The sequence below is a fragment of the Tasmannia lanceolata genome, unplaced genomic scaffold, assembly GCF_043159265.1.
Source record: "Tasmannia lanceolata isolate RefF3 unplaced genomic scaffold, GAP_Taslan_0.1 ptg000020l, whole genome shotgun sequence".
NCBI lineage: Eukaryota > Viridiplantae > Streptophyta > Magnoliopsida > Canellales > Winteraceae > Tasmannia > Tasmannia lanceolata.
In genome coordinates, this window is record NW_027518697.1 from 12220762 (window position 1) to 12243370 (window position 22609).

Below are 22609 nucleotides of genomic sequence, written 5' to 3' on the forward strand. Positions count from 1 at the left end.
ACACAACAAACCAGGGTTAAACCGTCTGACACAATTGCCCAACACAAACATATTCCCTCTTCAGTTCACCCGTCTTCAATTTCCCATGCACAGCATTTCTCTCTCCGTTCTATTTCTGTCTCTCTCCTCTCTGTCCCATCTTTGCCCTTGAAATTCAAAACCCTAATTCCTCGCCGATTGTTATCGATCCGGACTATTAGAGCATAAATTCTGCAAAATGATATGGAGAAGGATTAGATTGTGAAAATTTTCAGGTTTTCTTGGCAACAAGGTTGTAATTGGATTTAGGGTTTCTTAATTGGATTTAGGGTTTCTTTGGCCATGGCTCCTGGGCGGAAAAAGGGAGCGAATTGTGGAAAATCAAAGAAACCTTTGAGTTTGGGGGATCTGGTTCTAGCAAAAGTGAAAGGTTTCCCTGCCTGGCCTGCGAAGGTATTGTTTCATCCTTTTTGCTGTTTTTGGTTTAGATTGATTACCAGTGTTTTGATTGAGAGATAAGGTTTTGGTTATGGTATTAATGAAAATCAGTTTGTTTGTTAATTGCATCTTTTTTTTTTTTTTTGGAAAGATTAAATGAAAGCAAATTTTGCAGTTTTTCTATCTTGGGGTACCTTTTTTTTTAAGGCCCTGTTTGGATTGCAATAATAACATCTCTCATGGAAATTTCTTCCTGGGAAAACTTTTTTCTTTCCACAATTTAGAGGGAAATGATATGATTATGGTTAATTTCGAGGAATATTATCATAAATTGTAGGTCCCTATTAGTAAAAATTGAATATGTTGGTTCAAATGATATATTTTTTTAAAGGGTGTATAAAAAGTTGGAAATTTTAGAAATATTTTTCCTTTCCAAACTTCTCTAGCAAATTCCATCAATCCAAACAGGGCCTAAGAGTATGCTACTGTTGTTTGACCTTTGATCATTCTATTTCCCTGCCACTGCTCCAATTATCAGGGATCTTTTGGCCTTCTACATCCTTTCTTTTTGGCTTCTGTGATTTATTTTTTGGATTGGACGTATCAGAAAGTTGTTAGTATCCTAGTGGTTTGGTTTAGGGTCTCATAGTGTAATCTATATTTCCGTAAATTTTCCCACTCTCGTTGTCTTAAATTCTCCTTGTAAGGGTTTGGATTTTTCTTAATTTCACTGGCGTCATTCTCTTAGGGTTTTCTAAGCTACGACTACTATTTCTAACCACCCATATATTTGTTTGTCTTTCTCAGTGGGTTTGGGTATCACATATTGTTTGGTTTTGCAGATTGGAAGGCCTGAAGATTGGGACCGGTCACCAGATCCTAGGAAATATTTTGTCGAGTTCTTTGGAACTTCTGAAATGTAAGTTTCCATTTATTGACTCCTCTAATCACTTTTGTTCAACCTAAGATCCGCAATGTAGAATTTGATCATGCCTTTGGCCGCTGAAAAGTTGAACCTATTGAAATTTAGCTTTTTAAAGGTTATTTGATTTGGTTTTATTCATAACAAAGGATAATGAGAAGTATGACCATACAGGGACAATAGCTCCCTGAAAAACACGAAACAAATCCGCTACAAATGTCTTAGCTAGTTGGCTCCCATATGAATGTAGGTACTAACATTTTCTAAAACACTGGTTAAAATTTTTGGATCTTCCAAAATTCTGATGATCCTTTTCTTCTACAAAGTACATGCTAGTCATAGGATGCCACATTCAAAGGAAAGGGTCCTGAAGACCAATTATGCATGAAGCCACCACTAAAGGAAAGGATTATGATATGCGGACTCCAATGTTAGAGATGACTACTAGTGGGAATTTGGTCTGATGCTGCTATATCGTTGTGCTCCACTACTATAGGAGGGGGATTATAGTATTATACTCCATGGTCCACACTTGAAGCATCGCTACTTCCCCATGGATCAATGCCATATAGAAAGATCCAATTGACAAACATCCCTTACTTGTCCACTTGCACAATCTCTTATCTGGTCCATTCCTAGGAATCTGTACTTAGAAATTAACTAATCATCAAATGTGGTCCTCTAAGGATGCTTCCCACAGTAGCTATAGTTCCAAAATTACTCTGCCCAATTTCCATCTTAGAACTAATTATTTTTTTCTAAATTCTTGACCCAAGTTCTAGTAACTATGGCTTCCAATCAGAATGAATGTTCTACTCAATCTAGTCCGTTGCACCACTGAATCGAAGGGATGGAAGGTCAGAGGATAGTTGATATTTAACGAAAACAGGTTTACTTCTTCATATTAATACAATTCTTTTCTTTGGAATGGTAGAAATCTATTAAATAAAAAGGGGCAAATAATCCTGAGACCGAGATGGTCAATACAACCGAGAAAAGCAATCAACGATGAAGATAGAAATACAAGTGAAAAACAAAGGATGAAACAAGTGAAGAAAATGCTCAAAGAGAAAGATAGTCAAATAGCTCCAAATTCTCCTTGGATATCCTGTCTCTGGCAAGCCGACATCTGGCAAACCTGTCCGCTTCGCCGTTGGCTGACCTCTTGACGTGGGTAAATGAAATACTTGAGACCCCCACTCGATTACGGATTTCATAAAAATTGGGGTCAAATCTCCAAGGAAAGGCCTGAGAGCCTTTTAGACGCCAGATAACATTAAGTCTCCGTCCACTAACACTTGGTCCATAGATTCTCTCTAGAAGAATGATGCCTTGATGTGCGGTTCTGACTTCCGCTTCACTGTAATCAGTGATCCCTATAGGAGAACGCCCATTTCATTGATCCATTCTCGTCTCTGAGAACTCCACCTACTACTACGGGACCTGGATGTCCCAAACTTGAATCGTCGAAATTGAGCTTTATGAAACACTGGGCCGGTGGCTTCCAATTCTGCACTATCAAAGTCTCCTGTTTTGAACTAAAGCAAATCTCCAGATTGAACTCCGACATAAACCTGAAGCACGGGATGATCCTCATCCATGAGATAGTTAGTGTGATCATTTTCAGGCATAGGAAGTAGACACTCTTCACGAAACCTCTAAATACACACGCGTTCCTCTCCTTTCAAAGTACCCATATTGTTGCTAGCGATGATACATCCATGGGATCTTTGTTTTTGTCCCCCTCAAAGGCACCGATGGCCAACTGTCCAAGAGTACAGTGAGTTTGGATGGGAACCTTAGAAGCATGAATCCTCCACATGGGTGTCGCTCCCATGCCAGAACCGTGATTCTGCGCTCCTTGGGACGGGGATCACTCCCATGGCGCTCCTGAAGAGATGAGAACCGCTCCCATGGTGCTCCCAACCCGCACCTATTACGCCATCAGTCCCTTCATCACCAACTTCCTTGTATTAAACTCCTACAACTCTTCAAAGTACTTCATTGGAGCAAGAACAAATGCATCTTCAGAAGGCATGAGGAAAGAGGGCACAAAAATGAAGATGGTTAGAAATTACTAGTTTTTGATGTACTTCAAATTTGAAAGATATATGTGAAGATGGTTAGAAATTACTATTTTTTGGTGTACTTGAATTTTGAAAAATATATAAAGAAAATATTACATAAACGCTCCCACAACACTCCCAACCTTAGACTCTTCTTGACCCCACGGTTCCCCGCCCCCGCCCTTGCTCCTGAACCCACTTCGTGCTTCTAAGATGGGAAAATCGAGAAATCCCAAATCTACCCAATATTCTACTTCACACCTCCTTGGCCAGTTTGCAATGTATGAACATGTGATCCACCGACTCTCCTGCCTCAATGCAGAGGGCATGATGTTTGACAATCAGCATATTCCGACCGCGCAAGGCAGTCCAACCAACTGCACATGCCCAATATTAATACAATTCTCTACCGTTCATAAAAAAAAACATGAAAACAGTTTTACTTCTTTATGATGGCCTTGCTCCTAGTGTTAAAAAAACCGAACTTAGAAAAGAACTCAACCAAGGTAAATTGATTCAATTCAGGCGAGTCAATGAATTGTGTCAACTTTTCATTAATCAGGTGTGTCAAAGGTGTTTTTGATTGACTTGGTACGGCCATACTTGAGCTTGGACAAGAACTCAACTAAGGTAAAATCTTTTTGACTCGAGTGTGTTGATGATTGACTCGGGGAGTTTTTAAACAATGCTTGCTTCGTATGGGAGTTCTTGATAATGACATGGATGGAGTAGGCGTGGTGGGGGTGTAGGAGTTGCGTAAAACCTTCCTAATCCATGCACTTAACTTGTTGAGCAGGGCACAAAAGGGATTAATGCTCTTGATCAGTGAGTCCTGTATCTACTTGAGGAAGAAAAGCAATATTATCTCAACTATTTTGTCATAGGTCAAAGGGGTTTGATGATTAGGCTGATCCCAGGAGTTGCCTCTTAATATAAGGTGGAGATATTGTAGCTTGATGGTGTTCAACATCGAGGACAGATTTTCAATTGGCACTAAGTGCCCATGGAGGTCAGGTGGTGTGGAAGATAAGAAAGTCAAACTCGTAGCTCTCCAATTGAGGTCTTATGTAACCACATGGTGTGATCAGATCCAAGTTGTTTCCGTTCGATGATGAAAAGCGAAGATTGCAATTTTAACGAATTTGGAGAAGTGATTACTAGGGGAACTTCTGCCAACTTAATACTCTGACGACTGTTGGAAATAAGAGTTTTATCACTTATCTATAGAGAGTGAATTTTTGGAAACAAAAGAGCAATTAATCCACATGGTTCATTGATGGGCTTGATTGCCAATCTTGGACCTAGTGGCTTGTCAGTACTTATGGCCTTTTGGAGATGTGGTGAGACTAGGAAAACAATTGAATAGCAACCATGAATTTAAACTTTGGCTGACAGATGTTGGTTTCGGTGGGCCTAATTTTTGTTCGACATCAAAGCATGCCAGTTCATGTCGATTGAAATGTTAAGGAACTAGTATAAAACTTAGTATAAAACTTACTCGACTTCGGCCGACTTGACTAAATTCGAACCACAGTCAATTGAGAATACCCCCCTCCTCTTTCTCGAACCCCATTTTTGCTCAAAAATTAGCACAGATCCGACTTTTATTACACTTCCCCACATCAAATGCACCTGATTGCCTATTGATCGTTGGGGGGGGGGGGGGGGTGCGCAATAGGACACAACCTCCAACCGTCCCCGAAGTATCAAAGCAATGAAAAATCAACCCATCTGTAGGAATTTCGAGCCCTCAAGTTCCAATGTAATTTGCTAAACGTGTGGAGAATAGTTTAGCTGAATGCCTCAAAAGAAAATTGTAGGCATGGCTACTGATGTTGAAGGGGGAAGATAATATGAAGAAGACTCCAATGTTTATGAAGATGAGTAGCCTGATAATATGAAGATCACCAAGAAGCTTTTGTGCTCAGGAGATGGATGTTTACGCCAAGGAAGTTCGTGGATGATGATTGGTTAGGGAATAACATCTTTCAAACTGGTTGCGATGTGGGAAGAAATGTATAACCTGACCGTTATGGAAGTTGCAGAAATGAAGCCCCTTCTTGCCAAGCTGAATTTGAAGATGAAGCCAGATCTTCCACTGAAGAAGGGAGCGAGGTGAAGGTAAGCAAGCATTGTTTGGTTGCCTTCCTATAGGGAAGAAGTATAAGATGAGATCCTATTTGATGTTAGTATAGGAGAGATGGATTTATGTTATGTGTTGGGTTAACCATGTCATTATAATCATAAGAGCATTTTTTTTTCTTCTGAAAAGTAAAAGTGACAGGGGTGCAACACGAGGACTTCCCAGGAGGTCACCCATCCTATTACTACTCTCGCCCAAGCGCATTCATCCTGGGTACAAGAAAACCTATAAAGATAACTTGAAAGCAATGCTTTTTCGCAATGAGGAAGTGATGTGTTGTTGGGTTAACCATATCATTATGATCATAAGAGCATTCATCATGGGTACAAGAAAACCTATAAAGATAACTTGGAAGCAATGCTTTTTCGCATGAGGAAGTAGACATCACCAAAATCCCAAGGGAGGAGCACAATCTTATTTCCATATGTGATTTGATGAAAGAATTAGAGGAGGATGTATCTTGTTATGCGTAAGGAAGAAGTTGGTTCAACACTAAAACTAATATACCAGAGGAGAACCCTTGATTAGATAATTTATGGACGTCATTCTAGAAGAATTTCTGGATGAACTACCTTAACTGAGGGAAATCCAACACCATATTTTGATATTAATCCAAGTTTAGTGAATCATCTGCAACACCTTCGGGAAGTTATGAATTTGGAGAGGTAAGACTTCATGAGGGAGAGCAAGGTTGTAAAACCGTGACTTGGGCTTGACTTGTTTGAACCACATTTCTTGAGTTGGGCGGGTTGACACGCTCACACGCACATGGCAACTCGAACGAGTAATGATTTCCTTTTACAGAAATTAAAAAATAATAAAATCTTGAAAATACCAAAATTGTAAACCATAAAATACAAATACAATACTGAAATAAATTTAAGCTAAGTTACAATGAGCAAACATCATATATTTAAAACCTGCAACTTGTCAAATTTTTTACCATTGAAACCCAATAAAATAATATAAAAAAGAAAAAAAAATTGGTATGCACATGTATAGAGATACAATTAGAATTGTAGAGAAGATCTTTCAAAGTTTTGAATAATTTATTTAAAATTTTTTTATTTTAAAGGAGATAGGTACTCCGTTGACAAAGACATGCAATCAATTTTTGGAAAAGTGGGGAGAAATAATGAAGGATAATAGTTAGGTAGATGACTCGACTCATGACTCAATTTCTTAATTTTATGACTCGTGACTCGATTCGACTTGTGGCTCGTAAGTTTTTGACAAGAATATAAATTTACTTGAAAAATATAATTATATATCGAAAGATGAAGCATGTAAAAAGAAGAGAAAGGCGTGGGTATCAACGGAGTCGGAGGACATGCTTTCCCTTGTTCGTTATAGGATGAAATGGATTTTTTGCTCATCTAGCTAGATGTGGTTGGTTGGGTGGTGTGGTGTTGCTGTTGTGGAGCTGCTTATTACAGATTTGAAAGAAGGGGAAAAAGAAGAGAAAAGGGGACCATCAATGGGATAGAAGGGTTTCCTTTTATTTATTTTTATTATGTTAAAGGTTAACCAACTAGGGAAACTACTACCGCTCTAGCCCTTGGATGTTACCAAACGACAAAAATCAGGATTGTTGTTAATGACTTTGGGCGTGTAGATTTTTTTTTGAAAGGTAGTGGATTTTCATTCAAGAAAAAGGGAGTACCGAGATGATCAAACCCAAGAAATGTACAATAACATCATGAGAATAAACAAAACAAAAGAAAATAAACAAAGACAACCGAATCAAGGAGGGAGGAAATCGAACAACTCAAGACCCTGTTTATCTGTGCCCGCCCTTGCTAGTCTGTCAGCCGCACTATTGGCAGATCTTCTAACGTGATTAATGACAATCGAAGACCCATCCACACGGTTCGAACCAGTGCACGAATCTCCAGGGAGGCACACTGGAACCTCTAAGCCAACGGATGACATTGAGAGAGTCGCCCTCCACAATCACCCTATCCAAGCATTCCTTGTCCAAGCATGTGATAACTTGATGAACAACACACACCTCCGCCTCACTTGCACCTGCGATACCGATAGGCCCTGCAAATGCCCATAAGACTATGCCTCCCTCATCCCTAAGAACTCCAATTCCAGCAGGTCCTGGGTTCCCCAAGCTTGAACCATCGAAATTTAGCTTCAAGAAGCCTAGAGGAGGGGGGGCCCAATTTTGAACAATCTCTTGACGCTGCTGTGAACTGAGGCAAATCTCCCTCCATCCATTCCATGGATCAAAAGCCGAGACAAACTTAAAGGAATGGATAAATTTCACCCAAGCAACTGTTGGTGCGATCACTTTCACAATTAAGTAAGCCGAGGATTTTACATCGCCTCAGAGACCCTGTCATTACGTTCTTTCCAAAGCACCCATAAAGTAGCCTAAAGTAGCCAAAAGACAAACATTCCAAAGAATCTTGCCTTTTTTCTTCCAAGGCACCAACGACCACCCCTTTAATAGATCTGAAAGTGTTGATGGAAACATCCAACACATTCCAAATCTATGTAAAATGCTGCTCCACACCTCCCTAGCAAAACTGCAATGCAGAAAGATATGATCCACTAATTCTCCTGCTGATTTACAGAGCACACAATGGTCTACTATCAACATCTCTTGCTCTCGCAGGAAGTCGACCGTCTGAATTCGGCCGAGCAACGCTGCCCAATCGAACTCACAAACTCTAGGTTGCGCCTAGATCTTCCAAACTCTAGCTGCTTTTGAGAGCGCTCTCAATTTTGAATTTCTGGAATCTTCTTCAAAGCAGCGTCTTTTGGCACATTCTCTCCCATTTGTAGCGACATATGGGATTTCCTGCCGATCCTAGGATGATGGAGTGTGTCTCAAGTTTTTCCACAGCTGCAGGGTGTTGACAATTGTCGTCTCTTGATTGGGATAAGTCATATCCTAGAGAGACAATATTCGAAAGCTTGATTTGCAGCTTGGATATATTCTTTGCAAAAGCATCGGAAGGATCAGAGAACAACTGTCCTAGTATTCGAGATTAACATCAAGATAAAATAAACGGGCGAGATCACTCTATAGTTTGCTTTAGTATAAGCAACTCTTCAAAGGCTGGTAGGGGTGTCAGTTTGGGCTCAGGCTCGAAAGCTTGCTCGAGCTCGGCTCGAATCCTTAACGAGCCCGAGCTAGGCCAGGCCAAGCTCGGCTCGGCTCAGCTCGGCTCGTTAAGGCTCGTTAAGAATTTAATATATATATATATATATATATATATATATATAGAGAGAGAGAGAGAGAGAGAGAGAGAGAGAGAGAGAGAGAGAGAGAGAGAGAGAGAGAGGTGTTCCTGCGCAGCTGCTCAGATAGCTTATCCGAGCAGCTGCTTCAAAAACTCATGTGGCCCCACATTTTTTGGGTGATCCAAAGCATTCATTTGGAAGGCCCTTCCATGGATATGGTGTGTACCAAAAATCAGCCCTTTAGGATCATCCTAACCCTGCCATTTGTGGAGGGAAAAAATGGTCAGAAACAATGTCTGTCCATTTTCCCTTCTACCTTTAATTGGGTTAGGATGATCCTATAGGGCTGATTTTTGGTACATACCCTATCCATGGAAGGGCCTTTCAAATGAATGCTTTGGATCACCGCAAAAATGTGAGCCACATGAGTTTTTGAAGCAGCTGCTCAGATAAGCTATCTGAGCAGCTGTGCAGGAACACTATTCTCATATATATATTATATTATATGAGAAAACGGTTTCTACACACAAGTGTAGATAAGTTACCTACACACTAGGGGTTATGTGGACTGAAAGGAACACTAGAGTTTTCGAAGGGAAATCTAAATCTCCTTATTTTCTATTCATCAAGGCCATTTCTCTTACTATCTCTTGGGCTCGGGCTCTTCCGCTCTTCCGATTTGTTTCGGCCTTCGACTTGTGGGAGGGTTGGGGCGTAGTATGTAATAGTCAGGAGATGCTTAATGTAACTTCTCAGCTTTGGTGCCCTCCCCCTGAGGGCCTAGTAAAATTAAATTTCGATGGCTCAAGTTTGGGTAATCCTGGCCCTGCTGGGATTGGCGGCGTATTGAGAGACTGTGCCGGTGAGGTCATTAAGGTTTTTTCTGGCCCAATTGGAACAGCAGATTCGAATGAAGCGGAGGTAAGAGCTGTGCACCAAGGCATTCTGAGTTTGGATAGGGATCGATTAGGCAGTTGTATTGTAGAGGGTGATTCGCTTAATGTTATAAGATGGCTCAGGGGCCCTAGGTGTACTCCGTGGAGATTCCTCCATTTCTTTGATGAGATGAAAGACCTCTTAGAAGGATGTCCGGTACCATTTCAGCATGTGAGAAGATCTGCTAATGCTGTGGCAGATAAGTTGGCAAAAGATGGAGTATCGAAGCAGGTTCTTGAACCTTTTGATTTTCTTCCGCTCTAAGTGATTTTTCTGGGATTGTATAAGATCCTCGTGTCTTGTAAGAGTGTCGTTATATTGTAAGGGGGACCTCCTCAGTCTTCTTTTAATATATTCTGTTACCATTCAAAAAAAAAAAAAAAGTTACCTACACACTAGCTTAAAATACAGTGGAGGGCATATTGTTTGCGTGATCCAAACCATTCATTTGATTGGCCTTCACATAGATAGGGTGTCCACAAAAAATCAGCTCCATAGGATCATCCCAACCCTACGATTTGTGGAGGTAAAATGGACGTGTATAAACCTTCACAAATTTGTCCATTTTTTGCCTCCATGGTTCGAAGGGTTAGGATGATCCTATGAAGCTGATTTTTTAGGCACACCCTATCTATGTGAGGGCCCATCAAATGAATGCTATGGATCACCCAAACAATGTGGGCCCCCACTGTATTTTAAGCTAGTGTGTAGATAACTTATCTACACTAGTGTGTAGAAACCGTTTTCTCATATTATATATATAATTTTATAAGTTATAACCCTAAATCCCTTACAGGTTTTGTAAGTATTTAATTTGAATCATTTGATTGTATAGGACAGGTCCAAAAAAGCCCAAAATATGTCGGATTTTGGGGCCCAATTGGCCCATTAACGAGCTCGGTAAGACTTGCGTGCCTAACCGAGCCGAGCCGAGCTGGGCCAAGCTCGGCTCGGCTCGTTTACCCCCCTAAAGGCGGGCTTGAGTGGGCCTTGGGCTGTAGGGCCGGACTTGAATGTTTTAGTGGATCCGCAACCCATCTCGCGATGGCTTCGTGGATTCATCTGAGAGATCCTTTGGAAGGGAACTGGGGCAGTCAAATGTTTCCGGTGCACCTCTAAAGTTATCTTTTGATATTTATGCAAGTAAGCTCCGAATCACTGGAGATTTCCTGCTTCAAGCGAGCATGAGACCGGGGTTGAAGATGGATGCCTCTTCATCTTCTATGATTTCTAGGTGTCAGGGAGCATAGACAACCCTTATCATTCTTCTCGAAAGTCTAGTGGGAGGATTCGTCTATCTGGAGAGTGGGCAGCGGATGATTCCGGACCAATTAATCCATTCCCCTCACCTTTCGGATTTCCAAGCATTAAAGGAGCTCCAGCACCAGATCCTTCTCATCCGTTTTCTAGAAGGTATCAATTGTTCTTTCTATGAGTTCTTTATAGGATCTAACTCTCTCTATGGTGTTTTGTAGGGTACAGGGCCGGTCACAAGCATCAAGGATAATTCCCCAGATGTAGAATCCCCATATCCAATTTTGAGCTTCTGTGACGTGCCATCCTCAGACCCTTCTTTGAGTCAAAGAGAAATGGGTGATCCAGAATAGCTAAAAGGGGTTGGAATGGATATCGGTGGGGTCTGTGTGCTTGACGAGGCTGTCATTGGGTCTGATGAGAATGGTATGGCTTTGGTTCTGCATCAGTAATCAGATGTTCCGCCGATTGCGTGGCACGGTTCAAGAGGGGAGATAGTTGAAAATTTTGTCAATCACATCCTAGCAACTAGTAAGATTCTAGGGTTGGCTTATGTTGGGCTTGAGGAAAGTCTAAGGGGTTTGTTCAGACCAAGGAAGCAGGAATCACTACTCAGAAGGGGGAATCACGATTCCCCGAAACGCGATTCGGAAACGGGAATCTTCTCGATTCCCCAATTTTTGGGAATCCCATTTCGGAAACGTGGGAAATGCGATTCCCACTCTATGGGAAATGCGTATCCCTTTATATGGGAAGCGCGTATCCTATCTACACGCTCCTTGTCTCTTGCTGGTCCTCTTTTCTTCCTCTTCATAGTATTTACTTGTAAAGTCATTTAAGTAAACGCCTTTACTATTTTTATTGCCCATTTACTTAAGATTTACATGTAAACCATTTGAATCTATTAAAAATAGTTTCAAGACCCAAATCTAAAAGGATAAGAAGTCAACTTTCCAGTTCTAGTACAAATTCGGAAAAAATGGGTCGGGTCAAAATCTTAACTTCCAAACGATGGGGTATTTTTCCAATTTTAAAAATTCATAAATTCTATCATGTCCAAACATTATTAAATCTTAAAAGTCTGGTAAAAAAATCTCGTAATTTGGTCTCTAAGTTTTTTTTTCTTGTCAGGCACTGGTCAAAAGACTGGTCAACACTGGCATTTCAGTTGATAGTGATTTTCCTTTAAGTAAATGTTGGATCTTTTAATAAAAAAGTATTTTTTAAATATTTGCTTCATATAATTATTTCTTATATTTTTAAGTAATTTTTGAATTTTTTTTAAAAATATTTAACTATTAAAAAAAGGGGAATGATATTTCCCCCCCTCTGACGGATAAAATCCCCCCCTTTAATATTATTTGTTAAGTTTTAAAGGCAAAGAAATACCTGAAAGGGGGTGAATTTATCCTCAAGCAGTGAAACATTCTCACAGAAACCGTTTTTTTTTTTTTTTGGGGGGGGGATATCATTTCCCTAAAAAAATTCTTTGACCCTTCCCGCTTCCCACCGTCCTGAGAGCCTTCGATTTCTGCTTTGGTAACCTTAGTTCAAACTTCATACAAGCTGAGGAGAGGGAGTTTCAATTTAGAGACTTGTCTGATAGTCCCAGCTTGGAAGCGGCGAGAAAAATGCTCCAGGAGCAGGTTAGACTAAAATGAGACATCAATTATGATGGGGTAGCGAAAAAAAATCTAAGATCGAATGGAAAAGTTGATGGAGGTCGGAGTTGTCCCAGTGAGAGAGGTCAGAAAAGAACAGTTTCATCATGAAGATATTATCATGGAATATTAATGGGTTGGGCGTGTAGATATCAATCCCATTTCTAATTATGAATTGTTTTTTTAGTTTAAAGATAATGAAATTGGTACCATTAAAAAAAAAGATATTTAAATTGGCATTTATTGGAATTATATTTACATTTTTTTGCAAATTCCAATTTCTTTTTATAATATTTTTCTTGTAATTTATTTCGGGAAATGTTATCAGCCCTACTGCATTTTGATGAGGGCACTACTCACTTTATTAAAAGTGCGGTATGGCCCACACCATTGGATGATCCAAACCGTCCATTAGATGGGCCACATCCTAAATAGGTTGTGCCTCAAAAATCATTTCCATAGGTTGATCCTAACCCTCCGATCTGAATGTTAGAGGGTTGATCCTAACCCTCTATAGATCGGAAGGTTAGGATCAACCTATGGAAATGATTTTTGGGGTACAACCTATTTAGGCTGTGGCCCATCTAATGGATGGTTTGGATCATCTTATGGTGCGGGCCATACCGTACTTTTAATGAAGTGAGGAGTGCCCTCATCAAAATACAACAGTGCTGATAACATTTCCCTTTATTTTTACTCATCAATTGATTTATTTTTGCGTTGAAGCATTTTAGAACACTTTTCGAAACTTAAGAGACTTGGCATATATCCATGTAGCACTGCTTTCCAAGGAGTAGCTCTTTTCAAGGCTTACATGAAGCTTTCAGTTCATTTGGACGCGCAAGTCTAAAAGTGACATGGAATGGTTATTTGGCTCATATCCCAAATTCCCAAGCAATATGAGCAGCTTGGATTCAGATGGAAAAGCAATGCAAACATTCCCTGAGCAAAGGGCATCTAATCAGTGTCTGGTCAATCTTCAGACGTGCGATTGAAAATGGGCATCGTAGAAAACTGATAACAAAGGAATAAGCCAAATAACTTATGAGATGTGTTCCCAAATTTTGCGTTCGACTCCACAAATTTTGCATTTGACCTTGATATTTTGAGGAACTATTTTCCAGTTCTATGAAATTCAGTTTATTACAGAACGGAAATCTTGTTCATAATGCCTTCCAGCTGAGAATATTCAAATATTATTTAAAGGACACTTTTTTTTGGAGCATTTTGATGCAACTTTTTAATGATGACAAGGGGTTGAAAGTAATTTATACTGCCTTATACATCATTTTAATTTTTTCTTCCGACTTTCCATTTTTTGAACTTTGCCACTTGCTTTTACATTTTAACAACTTGATGGTACTGGTTCTTGCTTGTAAATTGTCCATTTCTTCTTTTTCATGCAGTGCTTTTGTTGCCCCAGCTGATATTCAAGCATTTACTAAGGAAGCAAAGAATAAGTTGTCAGCTCGGTGTCAAGTGAAGACTGTTAATTATTTTTCCCATGCCGTGAAGGAGATCTGTGAGGCTTTTGAAGAATTGCAACAGGAAAATTCAGGCGATTCTGGAGAGGATATTGACAGAACAGCCCTTGGTTGTGTAGAACATCATAAAGTGGCCGATTTAAAAGACGAGGTCAAGATGGTTAAATGGAGGGCAAGTGTTAATAAGGACGACCCAGATGACGAGGTTCATGGGTTGGAACTCTGTTCACGGACCAGTAGTGACCCTCTATCTATCGATATAAAGCACAGTATTTCACATAATGCGGAGCCCAACTCTTCTCCAGATTTGTCTGTTGAGATAGGTAATAAAACAGCCAATGAAGCCTCATGCTTAGCAAACGAAGGGACAGAAGGTAATAATGAACACTCGAATGATGAACTCATGTTCAAATCTGTGCAAGAAAAAGGTTATTTATGTGGCAGTACAAGAGAATCCTCTCCGTATGTTTCAAAATCAGATACAGATGTCGACAGCGGAAAGAAAACCAATAACTTTCCGAAAGTAAAAAAACATTTGAGAGAAGGAGATAACTCTCATGGGGCCCGTTATCATAAGAAAAAAACATTAGAGGATTCTGCAGAGGACAATGGCACAGGGTTATCTTCTGTAGATTGCAGGAAAAAGAGGATCCAGCTCAGTAATAGAAAAGACAAGATGGCTACCCTTGAAGACCTGCGTCCGGTCAAAAGATCTAAGCTTGTGGCTGGGGATGATAATATGGCTAAGAGGTCAGGGAAACTTTTTGAAAGTAAGAAATTTACATCACGTGTCAAAGCTGAGTGTCGTTTGGTATTGAGAACTGAAACACATAGTGTTGGAAGCCACTTATCCGGTGATGAGGCTGGACTACCCTTAACAAAGCGCCGTCGCCGGGCATTGGAGGCAATGTCTGATTGTGCAAGTAGAGCTTCTGGAGAAATAACTGGAAAACATTACGACGTATTGAAAAATGACAAGTCAACTTCTGACTTCAATAGGTCCCCTGTTACTAAAGACCGGTCTAGGAGGAGATTAGTTTATCCATTTGATGATGTAGAGGATGCAGGAGAGTGTAAAACTCCAGTTCACAGAGGATCTGCGAGCATTTTGAAAACAGTGGCTTCGAATGTGTCGGATTCTGGTCACTCTAACAATATGCACCGAGAAAGTCCTGATCATTCTCGATTAAATGTTATAGATGACGTGGCAAGAAATTATAGTCCAGAGGGACTTGATGGCAGGCCTTCTAAGGATAGGATATCACCTGTCAAAATTCTGAGCCAATCCATTTTGCCAAGTCCACAGCAAACTGAAGAGAAGAGGCCAAAAAGAGGTATGGAAGCAAATGTTTCCCATAGTCCTGGGAAGCTAGAACCTCAGAGATTAACTTCCAAGGAGGTTAGACCAACCATCCTTTCACCAAACCACTCCATTGGGTTGGTTAATAAAACCAAGCAGGTTGAGCATAAAGCCATCAAACCCCAGCTTAAAATCTTGGTTACTTCTACAGTGAATAAGTTCCAGGTTGGATCGTCTAAAGGTTCTAGTCCGGCTTCTGAGATTTTAAACCATTCTCATAACCATGTGATGACACAAAGGAACAAGCCAACCGCCTCATCTGACAAATTGAAGGTTACCACAAAGGCCAATTTGAGGCCTGGCATTGCTGGATCAGTGGAACACAGTACTGAGAAAGATATTTTGCTTGGGGAACGGTATGTAGAACTTGCACAGTTTACTTTAAAAAATAATCCACTATTTATTTGTCCCGGTGTTTGTAATTTGAATATAATGCTTTTTCCTATCGCAGTTTTGAAGTTGTGGAAGATGAGAAAGTGGCTACTTCATTGAAGGATTCCAAATTCGCAGACTCTTTTACGTCTATGAAGCATCTTATTGCAGCTGCTCAGGCAAAGAGGAGACAAGCTCACTCTCAAACTCTACCACTTGACAACACTATTCCTTCTTTTGTTTCCACCCCGCCTGTGGCCCAGGGGAGGAGCCCTAGCCCTATTTCTAGTGTTCAGCCTTATTTGTCCCCCATTGTTATACGACAAAATATGAAGGGGTTCTATGGTCAGACATCTTTAGCTTCTCCATCAGCTCATGACCTCCAGCTTTTATCACAAAATGAAATAGGTTTTGAAGAATATGAGGGCAGAGATAGTCCAGGATACCGAGCATATGGGGGTTCATTGAGTGGTGGTACCGAAGCAGCTGTTGCTCGTGATGCTTTTGAAGGAATGATTGAGACATTGTCTAGGACAAAAGAAAGTATTGGACGTGCAACCCGTCTTGCTATCAACTGTGCCAAGTATGGCATCGCCAGTGAGGTGAGCTTATTATCATTGTATATTTATTTTCCTTGCTCCGATTGTTTTCCTCATCATTTTAAATTGCCTCTTTGTTAGAAGTAATCTAACATGGTATCAGAGCCAATGGGACCACATGTGCCACGTGTTTGCCAAGTGGGCCACACGTGCGGGGGAGCGTTAAAGTATAAAAGATAAATAACGCCTTTCTCCAACAGCTTAAGCTTTTGAAGAAGTTGGTAAGTTCACATGGTATCATAGCCAAAGGTCTCGAGTTCAAACCTCCCGGATAGCAAAAATCCACATGTGATGGTCGGCCCAAAGTGGGACCACATGTGCCACGTGTTTGCCAAGTGGGCCACACGTGCGGGGGAGTGTTAAAGTATAAAAGATAAATAACGCCTTTGTCCAACAGCTTAAGCTTTTGGAGAAGTTGGTAAGTTAACACTCTTTAAACCCATGATTTTAAATTTCCTCCGAAAACCACACGAAATAACCAAAATGTTTCTGTTTCCATCTTCATTGAAACATATACCGAAACCAAAACGTAAGTATATTGTGATACACTGTATCAGTATGTGTTATATAATTATATTTATATGAATTGCATTTGAAATGTGTTGTATGCATTATATATAAATCTTTAGGGAATTGCTAGCATCCATCGCAAAAGTCATTTCGCGGCTGGTCTGTCGCACGTCAGACCAGCCACCTCGTGAATGAAGACAACAGCTTTTGTCTCCATTCATGAGGTGGCTGATCTGACGTGCGACAGACCAGCCGCGAAAAGCCTTTTGCGATGGACCTTAGCAAATCCCAAATCTTTATATGAATTATTTGTGAAATATGGTATGTGCTGAATTATAAGACATACTCGACAATGCATGTCACCTGGTGTTTGATGTTGTTAAACCATTATGGATGGCTATCTTGCTTGTGTGATGGTTTCTATGTGTGTATTTATGCTTATTCTAGCATTTCTTAAAGTTTCATCTTAAAATTCTATCATTCGCATATGTTTTCATATGTTTCTGTGATTTTACAAGATTTTCACCGAAATTTCCAACCAAAACCTAAATGTTTCTGTTTTCATGGCGGTCAAAGCGGAAACCGAAATTTAAAACCTCGGTTAAAACTATAGAATATTTTAAAAGCGCCCACTTGAGAAGTTCGTATTCACCCCATTCCTGTTGATGGTTACAATGTTGAACATCATTTACGAATTCCAGGTATATAATGTAAAAGGACTGAAGTGTTGAAATTTTAATATGATGCTTAACTCGATTGGTTCACATAGATCAATTTTAACTTCTTTCATTGTTGTTTTGTTTGTGGTTAATTTGCATTTGTAATAAATAATGAATGAACCTTCTATTTCCATAATATTGTGAGCTCTTTTGTTTCAGATAGACCAATTCACTTTTTTCCGTGTGGTTTTCTTTGTACTCGTTTCTTTTCATCTTCACTCTTCTAAACTTGCAGCAGCATTTATCAATCTTTCTTGTTGTTTACTATTCCCAGGGGGGAATGCTTTGGGTTTGCTCTAGATTGGTGAAGAAAAGTCCAAATAAAGAATTCCGAGCCGGGGAAATTTTCTTGAGTTCATTCAATCCCTATTTTCTTAAACTTGAATCTGAACTAAATTCCTGTATTGTAACATAATTCTCTCAGCAACAAGGACTTCATTTAATCTTCTATAATAATTTCCATGGTGCTCATCTATTTATGTTAAAACAATTGGAGTTTACCCTCGTGAATGTGATATTCTGAAAGTTACTTTTTCCTGCCATCTGCTAATAGTTGGTGGTTGTGCAGTGTATGAGACATCAGCTTACAATTGGCAATAGAGATTTCAGAATTTTATTTTCTGAAATTCATGAAAGAAGAAACATTAAATTTGTCATTGAAGGCTTATACCCGAGATTACTGTCTTCATTTGTTGTTCTAATATGGGTTCCTTGTGTTGAATTCAGTCTGCATTGGCAATGTGCACTCTGCTTTTGGAGGGAATCAAGAGTCTAAATCCTTGATTGCACACAGGTTGTGGAACTCCTCATCCGGAATTTGGAGAATGAACCCAGTTTCCATCGTAGAGTTGATCTTTTCTTTCTTGTGGATTCTATCACACAATGTTCACATAGTCAGAAAGGTATGTACCTTCGAACTGTGGGATCACATTTTGTCTCATGACCACTTTTCTATTCAGTTGCTTTTGTTGAGGATGTAGATATAATCATTCTTTGAGGTTTTATGATAAAAAATGGATCAAGTATACATTTAATGGCTGTTTGATATTTCTTCAGGCATTGCAGGAGCCTCTTACATTCCTACCGTACAAGCAGCATTGCCACGTCTTTTAGGCGCTGCCGCTCCACCCGGAGCTGGTGCTCGTGAGAATCGTCGGCAATGTCACAAGGTAATAATAGTTCTTTTGGCGTGAAAGGATCTCTTTAGTTTTACGATGATAACTAGTTGTCTCGTCTCAGGTTTTGAGGTTATGGCTTGAGCGGAAAATCCTACCTGAATCTCTTCTTCGTCGCTATATGGATGACATCGGAGTTTCAAATGATGATAAGACTGCTGGATTTTCTCTTAGATGCCCATCTCATGCCGAGCGTGCTGTAGACGATCCGATTAGAGAAATGGAAGGCATGCTTGTTGATGAGTATGGGAGGTGTGCACCAATTTTTATTTTGATTTTTTATTCCATGCCTTTTTTTATGGATAGATGGTATGAGTTAATGTCGGACTAGCTTGAGGATGAACTTGTTCAAAGGGTTTACTTCGTATCCTGTAAACTTCAAATATATACACTTACTTTTAATGGGCAATGGTTCCTGTTTATTTCCCCCCCTTATTCTTTTGTTATGTAAGACGGTTGAGGAAGACAGAAACCTGACAGCAATGAGACTATATAGCATGTGACCTTCCCTCACTAAAGGACGCTCTTCACCACTAGAGCGCGAAGGCATTTGTTAGGTTCCTGGTTTTTCATATCAACTTTCTTTTCGCTTCATAAATCATTTATCCTTTTTTGTTTTCAAACCTTGTTTTTGAGGAATGGGGATTTTACTGGTATCCATATAGCATATGTAGTTCTTCTATTTTTATTAGCTACTGCTTGTTGTAATGATAACACAAAGTTCTATTACATAAATTTCTATTTTTTTTCTTACCTTTTTGTTATTTTTTCCAGCAATGCGACATTTCAGTTGCCTGGATTTTTATCTTCTCGTGCATTCGACGAAGAAGATGATAATCTTCCCAGCAGTTTATGCAAGGATACTGGTTATGAATCCCCAGTGGAAGCTGCCAGTGCTTTAGAGGAGCTAGAAACATGCGCAGTTACTCCAAGTGATAGGCAGAGACACATTTTAGAGGAGGTGGATGGAGAGCTTGAAATGGAAGATGTATCTGCATCGTCTAAAGATGAAAGAGCCATAACCAGGAATGGTTCTTATGAACTGGAACCTCAGAAGCGGACTTCAGAGTCAGTGTCACACAGTCTCACTGAGCTACCGCCTCTACCTTTGGGTTCTCCGCCATTACCTCTAGATTCTCCACCTCCGCCCCCACCATTTCCTCCTTCACCACCTCCTCCACCCCCACCATTATCTCCATCACCGCCTCCACCACCTCCGCCTCTACCATCACTTCCTCCTCTACCATCAGGACCGCCTCCACCAGCACTACCCCTGCCTCTGTTACAGTTGCTTTCTACTTCACCACCATTTGTGTGGTCTCATCCTTCTACATCTCAAGAATATTGCTGGATCCCAAGTGTAAGTTTATAGGTTGTTTGTTTGGTTTTTCTTTCATGTATATAAATGCTATGGGATTTGCTAGGGACCATCGCTTAACGGTTGTTGCATGAGAATGCAGCCACATAGGCTCAGATTTTTTCTTATTCATTTAATTCATCTGAGGTGGCTGCACTCATGCAATAGCCGTTCCGCGATGGTCCCTAGCAAATCCCAAATGTTATAGCCTCTGTTTTTTGTGCACGGTGAATCCAACTTCTGCAAATGATTGGAGATGCTTTTCCTCAGGGCAATGTTAATGCTGCCGTGAAAAGCGAAATGGTTCCACAGCAGTCGCCTTGCTTTTTGACGACAGCGATCTGCCATACACATGATGTGCCCGGCTATGGTTCCTCGAGATCATTTGAACATGGTCTTGATGACATGCATTTACGGCCACAAGCTTCTCATCCCAACCAACAGTTTCAATCAGGTAACACATCTTTCCAACGGAGACCTTGCCATCCCATTCCCCATGCACATCCACCATCATCATACGTTAAGCCCGCAGCCCTACAACATGCTCACAAACCACACAAACCATACAATCCTTACTCTTTGCAATCCAATCCTAAGGGACGACGGCAGTATGTCTCTGATGATCATTGGGGGACTAGTCCAGATAATTATCAGCATAGTGTTTTGGTGGCTGGAGGGAGGGCACCATCATGTTCTGCGGCACCTTTTGTCCAGGAAGGTATGTGGTGTCTCTTCTAATGAAGGTCATAGATCTCCAGAATTGTTCATGCTCATGAAATATATCAATCTTTGCTTCATACTCATTAGTTAAGATCAAAGTATGTGCGCTATCAAGGTTAGATCCTGGTATATATCTTTCTCCATTGATTATTGGCATGTGATTGCAATTCTAGTCCTTTTGGGAAGTTCAACCACCATATTAAACATGTAGGAGATAATCGTTTCTCATGGCAGGATTCTTCCGTTCACCTGTGGAAAGACCATTTATTAATCCTATGAGTTTTCAACTTCCTCTACATAACCCTCTCGCATCCGGAGTTCCAATTCCAGGTAGGCATTGACTTGCACTGCTGTGCTATGTTGAATTTTTTTTTCGCAGTAGTACTTCTCTTATTTACCAATTATAAACTATTAATGATTGTGTGTTTGTAGTACCTTCAGGTCGTGGTGTTGCCCAGATCTTACAATGCAGGCCAGATATCTCTGCTCTTAATTGTTGGAGGTCAGCTTAAGAATTATTCTCAGGTTTGAATTTTATGGCATTTTCTTTTCTTTTCTTTTTTCAAAAGTAATTGTCCCTCTCATTTCTTTTCCTTGCTGAATCCTTACCGGTTGTTTTATAACTCGAATTTTTGTACTAACGAGTGCTTTCTTTTTATAGTACTTTTTCAGACATGTGGGCTTAAGAAGGAGGTATTTGTTTTGCTTTGAAATAGCCTTATGCACTAGATGACGGTGTTGAGATCTAGCGGGGACGCTTGGCAGGATTCTGTTTATAGCAATTTTTCATGGCAACTGCATCCCAGGCCTATCACTGCTGAGTGTAAGCTCGTATTTTGACACCTTTTTGTAATTTTGTATTTTTGTATTCATTGCCCCTGGTTAACTTTAACAGTCACACAATCCCAAAAGAATTTATTCCTACCTACGGATGTGTAGTTTTGTATGTACAAATACAAGCATGAATTTCGGTAATAAATGGTGATACATGCAAAAAAAAACAGTCTAATAAATATGCTTTTGGAAGTTGATGTGATCTAGCCCACTCGATTGATTGATTGATTTAGCTTTATTGGAGAAAGACACGATTAGTTAGGCTTGATTTCTTTTTTTAGCAGCATTTTTTTTGGATTTGTTTATTTTTTATTTTTTTAGCACTTATTTATCCTAGATGTGCCGACCCCAACTAGTTTGGGACAAAGGCTTTGTTGAGTTGAGTTGAGTTTATCTATCCTAGATGTGAAGGCTGTACAGATCACCTAGGGTGGACCCACTTCATTCCCCATTTGTTTTCCTTTTTATCCGTAGCCCGCACTATAGGCCATAGAAAGGGCCCACCATTCTATCACTTAAGTGACTTTTGTTGGAGGCTTAGCAGGGCCCACCACTTAAAACCCCCAAGTCTCCTTAATAACCCCCCCCCCCCCCCACAATCTCTTCCAGCCACAAGGTAAGCCACCCTCTCTTCTCGGTTTCTTTCTTCTCCTTCCTCCTCTTCTCTTTCTTTATTTTCCATCTCTCTTCAATCTCGGCCTGCCCTCAGACGCAGGACTGCAACTCACTTTCTCCATCTATCTCCCCCTTTTCCTCCTCACTTTGCCTCCCCCCTCTATTTTCCCCGCTGCTGAAGCACCACAACTGCCACCGTTTTCCAGCCATTCTTCCTTATATCTCTGCCCTATTCTGCTATTTTTGCTGTTGATTACAGCATCTATC

At 40.3% G+C, this 22609-nt stretch overlaps 1 protein-coding gene across 6 annotated transcripts; it reads left to right on the forward strand.

Moving 5' to 3' along the window:
- On the forward strand, positions 1-21924 carry LOC143854159 (ENHANCER OF AG-4 protein 2-like). Of its 6 annotated transcripts, none has more exons than XM_077363984.1 (12): positions 1-432; positions 1260-1336; positions 14004-15797; positions 15893-16415; positions 18435-18543; positions 18698-18810; positions 18881-19068; positions 19591-20176; positions 20444-20891; positions 21128-21223; positions 21326-21418; positions 21555-21924. In XM_077363984.1, the coding sequence occupies exons 1-11, from the start codon at positions 322-324 to the stop codon at positions 21403-21405; spliced, it is 4125 nt and encodes a 1374-aa protein (XP_077220099.1). In that variant the 5' UTR covers positions 1-321; the 3' UTR covers positions 21406-21418; positions 21555-21924. The 6 variants fall into 6 exon arrangements, with proteins under 6 accessions (XP_077220099.1, XP_077220100.1, XP_077220101.1 ...); XM_077363985.1 differs by having other exon boundaries at positions 21566-21924; XM_077363986.1 differs by having other exon boundaries at positions 21335-21418.
- Positions 21925-22609: the final 685 nt, after the last annotated feature.